The sequence below is a fragment of the Mauremys reevesii genome, linkage group 11, assembly GCF_016161935.1.
Source record: "Mauremys reevesii isolate NIE-2019 linkage group 11, ASM1616193v1, whole genome shotgun sequence".
Taxonomy (NCBI): domain Eukaryota; kingdom Metazoa; phylum Chordata; order Testudines; family Geoemydidae; genus Mauremys; species Mauremys reevesii.
In genome coordinates, this window is record NC_052633.1 from 33,601,136 (window position 1) to 33,612,320 (window position 11,185).

General features: G+C 35.9%; 1 protein-coding gene across 4 annotated transcripts in view; it reads left to right on the forward strand.

Moving 5' to 3' along the window:
* Positions 1-9,581, forward strand: part of CWC22 (CWC22 spliceosome associated protein homolog) — a 47,475-nt gene extending 37,894 nt beyond the window's left edge. For all 4 annotated transcript variants that reach the window (XM_039494454.1, XM_039494453.1, XM_039494455.1 and 1 more), the window contains exons 15-20: positions 256-333; positions 1,585-1,737; positions 2,056-2,183; positions 3,115-3,216; positions 3,311-3,507; positions 8,700-9,581. In XM_039494454.1, the coding sequence (XP_039350388.1) occupies positions 256-333; positions 1,585-1,737; positions 2,056-2,183; positions 3,115-3,216; positions 3,311-3,507; positions 8,700-9,295 (1,254 nt within the window). In that variant the 3' untranslated portion in view covers positions 9,296-9,581. The remainder of the gene's footprint in view (positions 1-255; positions 334-1,584; positions 1,738-2,055; positions 2,184-3,114; positions 3,217-3,310; positions 3,508-8,699) is intronic.
* Positions 9,582-11,185: the final 1,604 nt, after the last annotated feature.

The following is an 11,185-nucleotide window of genomic DNA, read 5'->3' on the forward strand; positions in this document are numbered from 1 at the left end:
CTACAGATCTGGGCAGGTGGAGAAGTTTGGATAGAGAAAGTTACTAGCCAAGCCCCAAATACCTTCCAAAATAGTGGAAATACAGAAAACTACTGAAATTGACCCCTCCGACCTTTCTTTAGAAAAAAATTAAGTTCTTGTTTCAAAGATGGCATCCATGCGAAAATCATTCTTTAATATTTTTGCATTTATGGAGTTGATTTCTACTACTACAGAGAATTTATGTAGAGGAATTTTTGTGTTATCTTAAAACAGAAAGAACTCTGCAACATGATCCTTGACTGCTGTGCTCAACAAAGAACATATGAGAAATTCTTTGGTTTACTGGCAGGGGTGAGTTCCACTTTCAGACTTCAAATTTTACATCAAGAAATATACGCTTTGTGTAATATGGCAGTAAACATTTTCATATAAGCATCTGATATTTTATGATAAATACGTCAATTATGTGTGGCTCTTTTGTTCTGAAGTTGGTTATATCAGCTGAGGCAGTTGGATTATCCATTAGATGATGATAAGCATTCACAGTAAATGCAGAATGGGAGCACACTTTTTCCCTGTTTTTTCTTTAATGTTCCTATCTTGTAGAAGGATGGTCCAGTGGCCAATGCATAGCAGTAACAGTAATGGCACTACATAAGTGCAAAGTACTATGCTTTGTTATAATTTTCTTGCAGGAGCAGGAAAGATGGTATTTTGGAGTTCTCCGTTGTTTCTCCACTTCATTAAGGTTGCTTAGTTAGCTAATTTAGCAAATTAGGATGACTTTGCTCATTCCTGCACCACTCTGTCACTAAAAGAAACAAATCAGGGTTTTTTTCTTCATGTCTGTGTGTATGTAAAATTGGTTATAACTTTTGTTACAATTACTTAAGTAGCCGTTTTTCTTTTACTCCACCTGTAATCTCAGTATAGCTGACTCTAATAAAGATTACATAAGTAAAACTTTTGATGTCCTTACAAGGTTACTTACAATACAGAAGATGTTACTGCTGATGTAGCTGTGCACAAAGGACCATATTTCCTTTTCCTATTAGTCACCTAGTACTAACAATTACCTTATAATTTGCAAGTAACTGGTTATAAGAAAGCACTTGTTTCCATAATAATCCTGGATGTTGAAATTTACAGTACTTTATTACAGATTGCCATTGAAAAATATTTCAACGTTCAGGATTATTATGGAACCAAGTGTGTTCTTTTTATTAATTGGAATTGCTGTTTCTGCCTGAAATGTCTTGACACTAACTGTGCTCCCTTCTACTTCTCTAGTTTCAAATAAACTTGCAATGATGCAATTACAAATATTATGGCCTGTGGTATTGCATTAAGGGGTCCCACCAGGTGAGACTGTTAGAAACCACATGTTGCAAGGTAGAAGAAATTACCTTATCTAGTAACATGTCAGATTTGGTAATTATTGTTTCATAATGCAAGATTAGTTTCCTCTGAGAAACTGCTGGAGGTAATAAATATTCCATTTAAAGGTATTTTTTTCTTTCCTTTTAAAAGGAAAGACTTGTATAAAATGTTTAGTTCTAAGTGTATTTTTGTTTAATGATCTATTTAATCTGGTTATTTCAGCGTTTCTGCATGTTAAAAAAAGAATACATGGAATCCTTTGAAGCTATTTTCAAAGAACAGTATGATACTATCCACCGTTTGGAAACAAACAAATTGAGAAATGTAGCCAAGATGTTTGCTCATCTTCTGTACACAGATTCACTTCCCTGGAGTGTAAGTAGAAAAGGGCTTTGTCCTAGCTTCTTTCTTCAATAGTTAGTCTGTGGTACTCAGAAATAAATTACAATATATCATGCTTTGTGTCAGGGATACCTTTTTAAGTCTAGTTTTTTAAAGCCTACTAAGACTGTCTGATTAAAAAAAAAAAAGCAAAATGTTATTTTAATTGCTTTTCTTATGAACTATGTTGCTATAGTGTTGGGATGAAAGATGCTATTTTATGTATGGGCCAAAGGATGAGCTTGAGCTTCTAAAAATAAAAATAGAACCGGGTGTATGTATTTAACCTGTGTTTTTTCTTAACATTTTCAGGTCCTTGAATGTATAATATTGAGTGAAGAAACTACTACGTCGTCAAGTAGAATTTTTGTCAAAATATTCTTCCAGGAACTTAGTGAATATATGGGACTTCCTAATCTTAATGCAAGATTAAAGGATGAGTAAGTTGAATTTTTACTCTTTAGCGTTGTCCTTTGAATGCTTTCACCCTGTAAAAATACATACAGACTCTCCATTTGCAAGTGAAAGTTTACTAAATGAAAATACAAAACAAATTATGGCCCCAATTCTGTAAAGACAAGTGTGTGCACATTGATGTCGATGTACGTGCTGTGACTAGTCAAAGTTAAACATGCATAAATAGTTGCAGAATCAGGGCCTGTATCTTCTTGGTTTTGTTCCACTGCTATTTCAATGTGAATAGTAACTTTCCGAGCTGAAGGACATGTATTTGTATACATCAGCATCATTCCTGAAGGGTGTGGGGCAGAATAGTCTTTTTTTTTTTTTTTTTTGCAGAGCCTGAAATATTAACTTTGTATTTTTATAAGATTAATTGCTTAATTTTAAGCACAACAAAAGTAAAACATTCTCTTGTGTGTGTGTGTTCCAGTACTTACACAACAGTGAGGATCCTTCCAATTGGTCAGGTTATTTCTTGAGGATCTAAGGCTTACTCCTTTTCAGGAGCTATGCTCCTGTATGATGGTAAATGAAACAGGCACTCAAAACTCATTAAAGCCCAAACTTTGACCTACTTTAGGACCCAATTCAATGGAATTTCTACATGGAGAGCTGCTACAGAATCAGAATCTTAAAGTTGTCATAATCTGACAGGGAAAGGCCATCTCTTTTTATAAAACCACCAAGGCTTATGAAGAAATTTTAAAATTCTGCTAAAGGAACACTTACTTTGCTGGACCCACAAAAGCATTGCTTTTTCATCCATTGCAGTGTCCACAAAAAGCAATGCATGAACAAAGACTGTTTTTGTCCTGTGGGATTCCTATAATGTATTTTTCATCAAATGCATGTAGAAATTAAGAATAGTCTGCTGCATGAGGTTTAACTTTAATGTTTTGTTTTTATCAGAACATTGCAACCTTTTTTTGAAGGATTATTGCCTCGGGACAACCCAAGAAACACTCGATTTGCCATCAACTTTTTCACTTCCATTGGTCTTGGAGGACTAACGTAAGAAATCTTTTTTTTTTTTGGTCTTAATCCTGATTTGAGATTGTTTGACTTTCTGTTTAAGGATTGAGATTTGTTTTTTGTTGCTAATTAGGGATGAATTACGGGAACATCTGAAAAATGCACCAAAGATGATCATGACACAGAAACAAGATGTTGAGTCATCAGATAGCTCATCATCTTCCTCAGAGTCTGACTCCTCCGATTCCAATTCTGATAGCAGTAATAGTAGCTCGGGATCATCTAGTGGCAGTGACTCCTCTTCTAGCAGTGGCCATAGCAGTGACTCAGGTATTAAACAACATCTCTCCTTTATCTCATTCTCTCTTTACTGTGTGCACTGATATACCTACCACGAGGAAACAGCTATAGTTGATATTTAATTATTTATTGCTAAATCTGCACTTTAAAAATTCCTATCCGTAATTTTGATAAAATTCTGGAAATCTTAGAAAAGAAATTGCTTTCAGTCCATACAAGGTGACAGGTTTCAGAGGGGTAGCCCTGATAGTCTGTATTAGCCAAAACAACAAGAAGTCCTTGTGGCACCTTAGAGACTAACCAATTTATTTGGGCATAAGATTTTTGTGGGCTAAAACCTGATGAAGTGGGTTTTAGCCCATGAAAGCTTATGCCCAAATAAACTGGTTAGTCTCTAAGGTGCCACAAGGACTCCTCGTTGTTTTTTAATCCATAGTCATTTTAATTATAGAAGTTATAACTGTTGAGAGTCTGTTTCCAGAGAGTGAAAAATGTGTTTTTGAGGAACGTATTGTATTGTGTGCTGTTTCCTTAAACTGATATGTCCATTGCATGAAGTTAATATTCAAATTTAATCTAAGACTTCCTGATACTTGTTTATAAATAATGGCCAAGCACCAGTGTCTATTTGGTAGGATTATCAGTGAACTGTAAAGGTTAACACACCTGATTTTTTTTTTTATTATTATTTTAGTACAGGCCTGTCTCATGGCTCTGTCCATTGGATTCCAATCCTTTTTTTTTTCTTTCTTTCTTTCTTCCCTGTAACCACAGTTTGCTGTTTCATGTGTCAAACAAGGGATTGCTCAGTTCTCTGCAATTCATTTAGCTTCTTATGCAGGTCTGGGTTTCTGAATCCACTTCCCATTCCTATTGCTCAGAAGCAGTATGGTGCGCTGTTATAATAACCAAGGCTCCTGTCCCTTGAGAATTCTCAAAGAAAGATGAAACTTTGGCTGACAATTTATGCAAGAATTTCATGTATTATAATTAGTATTTTTAATAAGATCATCTTGCTGATGTAAAATCTGCTTTTTGACATCAAGTATAATAAACATTGTTAAGCTAAAATATATCTGCTATTCTAATTTAGAGCATTTAGTCTTATATAGTGTGGTGGGAGAGCAGATGATAGCACAGCATGAACTTCTGTAGTTAGGAAGCTTGCTGATTCAAAGTTTAATTTGATTTATTATGATTTTAGTAGCAAAAATACTAATAAAACAAGTATATAAGCAGTATGAATTACACATGTATTAGAAATGCATTTTTGTTTTCTGTTGCAAGCTTACTTTACAAAGTCTGAATTGATTGTGTATCACTATAAAGCTATTGCATTAATGACGACAAAGCACTAGTGGAGGGCACAGTTTAACCAGGTCAGAGAGGCGTAAGTTCAGCAAAGAGCCAGATGGCTTCTGCATAGACAGCTGCAGCTTGGCTGAGCTGCTTGATAGGAACCAGAGAGGTAAGTCCTTAGTGAAAAAACAACTGATTCTGCAGTCTGTCAATGTGAGCATGCTTTTTTGTAAAAGGACACACTCTTGTACTATTTTGTCCTTTCTCCATTCAGAAACAGATAAATATGTGCATTTTGATAATCTCTGCAGTATTCTTTGATTATGTACACTAGAAGCAGGAATGTGGCAAAAATAATTAAATACAGAGTTAACTAATAATTCTGAGAGATAATCGGATTTCTTTTTTGTAACTGTGTATTCCCTAGTGGTTTAAACGTCATAGTTTTGCTAGAAAGCAAAGGCTAATTGTTGGTTGTAACTCAGGTTCTTCACATTTTTGCATCTTTCCATAGATTATAATGAGGACTTCCTAGTAGTATTCTGAAAAGCATTTCCCAGAGGAATGTATTGTCAACTCTCTTACCAGTGTAGTACTGGTCTAGCAATTAAACCTGGCACATAAATGTTGCTAGGCGAAAATTTCTTGCTAAGGAACAATCTAAGAATTTGTGATTCCTGTGCTGATGGAAGCTCTGTGCAAATATAATGGGATATGGGCCAGGAATTAAAGAAATTCCATGTTTCTTAGAACAGAAAGGAAGTGAACCAGATTTAAAAACATTTATTCTGGAAAGGGTGTTCTTGGTCTTCAGGTAAATTTCCAGGGTGAACTTTAAAAGAAAAATTTGTTCTGAACATCGAAAGGGAACAGAGAAAGAAGGCACTGCACACATCATAAATACTGAACTTGTCTTTACTGTGTGTCCCAATGTCTCCCCTGCCAGCTCAGCTGTGACTCCAGTTGTCTGTTGGAGCACTAAGCTTGTTCATAGTCAAATAAGTTAGTTTTTTTATCCATTAAACTACTTTACAAAGTCTCTTATTTTTTACATTCCAATAGAGCTATAATAATGAAAAAGAAACTGTATTAAAAAAACCCCAACATATTGTAAAATCTGACTTAAGTGACTCCCTATGGGCTGGTTTTAAACATGTCATCAGAGAAGCACCAGCAAACACTCTCACCACATCAGAGGTTAGGCAGCTGCTCTAAAATTCAGTTATATGATCTAAAATAAAATGTATTATTGTCTCCTTGGTAGTTGGGATGCTTTCAAAAGGCAATTAAGCAGAGATAGAGCTGGCCAGTGTGACATCGCAATGCTTAGAGTAAAAAGAAATGAAGGTTGTTTTTTAGTTGTGTTCCTTGTGGTGATTTTTACTCTAGGGGATGTTCAGCACATATTGTTGATGTAATGTTTGTATTTTATTTGCAGCTCATCCTTTAAGCCCTTCTTTTAGTGACCAAGCATCATAATGACACTATCCATGATTTTGGAAACATCTACCACGTCTTTTCATTCCATTGAATATAGGGTGACCAGATGTCCCGATTTTTATAGGGACAGTCCTGATATTTGGGGCTTTTTTTTAATATGGGCTCCTATTACCTCCTCACCCCCGTCCTGATCTTTCACACTTGCTATCTGGTTACCTTAATTGAATACTAAATAGGTTCTGTATTGACAAATATTAGTAGGTTGGGAAAATAAAACTTGTTTCACAATGGAGATAGACAGTAGTCTGTTCAGAAATCTAGATGTTATTTAAAGCTTAGCTTCTCTGTGAGGTAAATGTAGAACCTGGATACCTATTTTTTGGGTGGCATGCAGAGGAAAAAAACTACCCCTTCTAAGTTAGCAACATAATTTACTTTTTTAGCTGTATTGTCTTTGCTGTCCTTAAGTAGTAATAGCACAAATAAAAACTGCTTAGTGACTGTTAAGATTGCACAGGACATACCTCACCCAAAATCTTAAAAGCATGAAAATAAGGGGGAAGTCTCCAGTGTTCCTTGCCACCCTCAAGTTGGTGCTGTCAATAACACACTTCAAGCACTCTATAAGGTTTTTACTTTCTTCTGTAACAGATACTAAAAGTGCTATATCCTCACTTCTTCAAACTCTCACTCTGATGCAAAGCCTCAGCAATGTAAATGAAGAATAACAGAATAATATATGCAGGGGAGCTGAACTGTTGATACAAGAGCATATGAGGTCACTTAAGCTTTTCTGCATGAAAGTGAGAGTTTGATGAACTTGCCCTATCTTGTGCATGGAGGAGGAGCAGGGACTGGGGGAATCACTGGAAAAGCTTCTGGGACTGGTCATTCTCTGTGGTAGGCTGAAGCTGGTGCCTACGGTCATTTGGTGGCTGTAGCCTATGCCAAGGTGCTGTTGCTCACCAGCTGCAACCACTGTTACATCGTGGAAATGGGTCTCGGGAGTATCTCTCATGTTGCTGCAGTACTATCCCATAGTTCTGTCATGACTTTCTCCAATATCCTTCTCTTTCCCTCAGGATAACTTGAGCAGACTACTGCAGGGACCTCAGCCCCTTTTGGACTGAGACACTTTTGTGGGAGGAGTATGCTTATGGAAGATGGATGATCTAATTAAGGATAGGGAGTTGGGACTCCTCCTGAGTTCTCTTCCCAGTTCTGGGTAGGAAGTGTGATCTAGCATGTTAGAATAGTGAGCTGGGAGTCAGGATTCCTGTATTCTATATCTGTCTCTGCCACTGACTCCGTGTATGAACCTGAGGATCTGTGCAATGGTCCTGCTCTCTCCAGTCACCCTGACAGCTTGCATTGCTCTAACCTTTGTAATAAATCCACATGCTGTACGTATGGGCACAGTAGGGTCCCCAACAGGGATGGAACTCCGATCTGTCAGTTCCAAAAATGCAAGTCTTTAATACAGGGAGGTGAAGGAGAATCATGGTATGTCATCAAGGCTTTTATCCTCTCTGTGGGTGGCAGCCACATCTGCACAGTTTTGGCTGTAACTCCATAGTGTTGCTTCTCCTATGTTCCTTAGCCATTTAATGCACACAATAATTTTGTTTAATGATTGGTAAGGTTTAATCAGAACATTCCCATCACACTCATAAACTTAAAATAAGAGAAATATGATGCTAAGGGAAACTAATGGTGACACTTATAATTTTTGAATCAACAGATAGGCAGATCTGAATTTCCTGTATTTGGGAAGTTACTTTGCCTTAACAATGCTGAGGTTTCTTGTAAGGTTATGTTTAGAGTGAGGATTTCATGAAGTTGGAATATGTGTTTATTTTTGTTATCTGTTGGAGATGCAAGTGGAAGCCTTCTATTGGATGGAGTGTGGTATTGACAGCACTTAGGCAATATAAAATGGGAAGGAATGCAGAAGACTCCCTTTATTTCCAAGCTTTTAAAATTGTGGGTGGATACAGTGTGTCCACAAGCAACCTTATTGTCACTAAATGAAGTTGTTGTTTTTGTATTAATAAAACAACTGGACGTATACGCCAGCAACAAAACCTAGAAAATGAGGAATAAAATATGGGGAAATCTTGGGAGTGATAGCCAGTTTACCAAATTTCTTTTCCTTAGATTTCCTTTAGAGAATTTTTTTATTTTTTTTTAAACAAAATACCTGTTTTAGACTGCCATTTAAAAATAAGTCAGTTTTCTTCAATTAATAGAGCATGGGTAGATTTTCCCACATGTTTTGGAGAGACTCACATGAGGGAAAGAAATACAAAACTCTAAGCTCATTATTTTGAACCCTGTGGCAAGATAAGCATTTAAGAATATAAAATTTTGGCAAAACATTTCTCCCAAAACTTTCTATATAAATATAACATTTTAATTCTGCATAATTAATGACACTGAATAAATTAAAAAACGGTTAACTCTCATCTATGCTGTACTTTCAGATGCTGCTAAAGTAAAAAGGAAGAAGATGCAAAAGAAAAATAAAGCACGGGATAAAGTTGCCAGGAAAAAACAAGGGAGTAAAAAGAAACTACTTGAAAAGAAAATAGAAAGGAGACAGCAGGAAGATAGATATGACGTTGAGAGAAATTCAGAAAGAAATGCTGACAGAAATTTGAGAGATCCAAATAGGAGAGATGATCTATCTAAATATCCCTATGACAGAGATGATGCCGCTGACAGGAACAGTTACCGGAGTGGAAAGGACAGGTATCATGAAAGAAATACAGATTTAGAAAATAAACACGGTAATTCCAAAAAGAAGAAAGCAGACAGAAGAACTTCTTTTTCTGATAATGAAAAGGACAAACACTGCACTAAAGACAGTGTACATCACAGTAGGAGAAAAGAGAGGTCAAAATCTAGAGAAAGAAACCGTATTAATTCAAGTCCCAGAGAGGAAGAGGAGCAGGAGAATCGATATCGGAATGGTGCAGAGAAATGCCCAGAGAAATATAGCAGATATTCTGACCAATGTAGAGAATCCAGGAAAAATGAGGACAGACGAAGGGAGAATTCTCCACGTAGGCGAAAATAACACTGTGCCACTGAGTTTGAAATAAATGCTTTTCTGTGCAGCTAAAACTGTGTATTTTTAACTCTATTACTGAACTTTCTTTTTAAAAAGGAGCTTTTGTACAAAGTGCAAGTTTGTATTTGTAAGGTTCATTGGCCTTCTTAAGGTTTTCAGTACTGAATCTTTTATAATCACTGTATGTGAAGAACCCTTCTGTTAAATTTCTTCTTTCGAAGACGATTTTCATTTGAGAGAGAGAAAAACAGAAGCTTGCTTATATTTTGTGAATAAAATAGTTGAGATCTCACTGAAATGAATGTTTTTATCAACTTAACTTCAGATGTTTCGTAAATATTGTGTTTGAGTTATAGTATCTGAAAATGCTACTTTTTAGTTTTGTTTAGTAGTTGACAAGCAGAGCAGTCAGATTATTGTACAGAGGTGAGAAATTTCATATTCCTTTATATATATAACATATGGACACCCTGCATAGTTTATGCTCTTAAGATGAAAACAGACAAAACAAATTAAGGAGTCTCAAGTATTTGCAGGTCACCATTCGGTATAAAAACATAACACTTTCAAAAAGCTGAGCTGAAATATTGTAAAATGTTATGCTATGAGTACAGTTTAAAATCTCAACTGGAACTATGAGTAATGTCTTCCTATTTCGGTGATGCGTCTTCTCAGTGAACTTCAAACCTAAGACGTAAGGTTCAGATTAGTGTTAAGTGAAAATCTTTTTTCTTCAGTCTTTTTATAAACATATCAGCACAGACAGTGCAGACTGAATAAGTACACAACCAACAGTAGAGACCTTTAGAGCATGTTCTTCAGTTTAGATTCTCAGTTAAACTTGGAGGCAGATGTGAGCACAGACCTCTGAGTAATCTGATAAAATATAAATTATTGGTTTTTTTCCCTTAAGACATAAAAAAAATTGCACCTGTAAACATCACAGTTTGAAGTTTTAGAAACTTGTTGTTATATTACTTTTTAATCTTTTTACTTCTGGAAGATTTTAGTTTCTTGGACCAGCCTGTCTTAGCTTGTTTATAAAGATATCCCCACCCAATTATTTTTTTCAACCAGTGAGTTTGATTGAGGGTCATACAGCTCTGATCTCTGTCACTATAACTGCCATGCCTTAGCATGACCTTACTCAGTAGGCACGGGACTATCTGAAGAAGTGGGCTATGGTACAGAAGATGCTCCAAAATTCCTTCCAGAAGTGCCAACAGGAGAATAATTAAGTTCACAAAATGTTATACCGGACCAGAAAAAGTAGTTGTAGAAACAGTATAAATCTGACAGACCCAAAATAGCTGAGGCAGTTCTAGTTATATATATATAAACTAGTTATATATATTATTAGTCACCTGAGAAATCAAAATAACCTGGTGAATATGGCTGGGTAATGAGTAATACCTAAACAAACAGAGGGTCCCTTTGATATAGGGTGTATAAAGAAATAGTGTAGGTATATACAATGGGAGATTTTTACAAAAGTAACTATTGAGTCAGTTCTATAGCTTGCCGTCACTGCTATATAAGACTGACTTTTCTCCCTGAACTTTTTTACAGAATGAACTAAAATGCAAATTGCTGTGAATCTGAAAACTTTCGTTTTTCAGTATTCAGTCTCAACACTTTCTATTTTATTCCCTGTAATGCCTTGAACTAAGAATCCCACTGAAAAGGTTAATTCTGAAAGAATGCTTGTGACAGAAGAATTCCAGTTGGTGGTTGTCCATTAATTTTCTTTACATCATCAACTCTCCACAGTATGCTGTTGAGTCATAATGGCCTTTTCTTGATAATAGTTGTGTTTACTACCACACCATATTTTTCCAAATTTTGCAATAACGCTTACTCCACTATGTTAAGGGTCTGCTAACATGCACATTATAA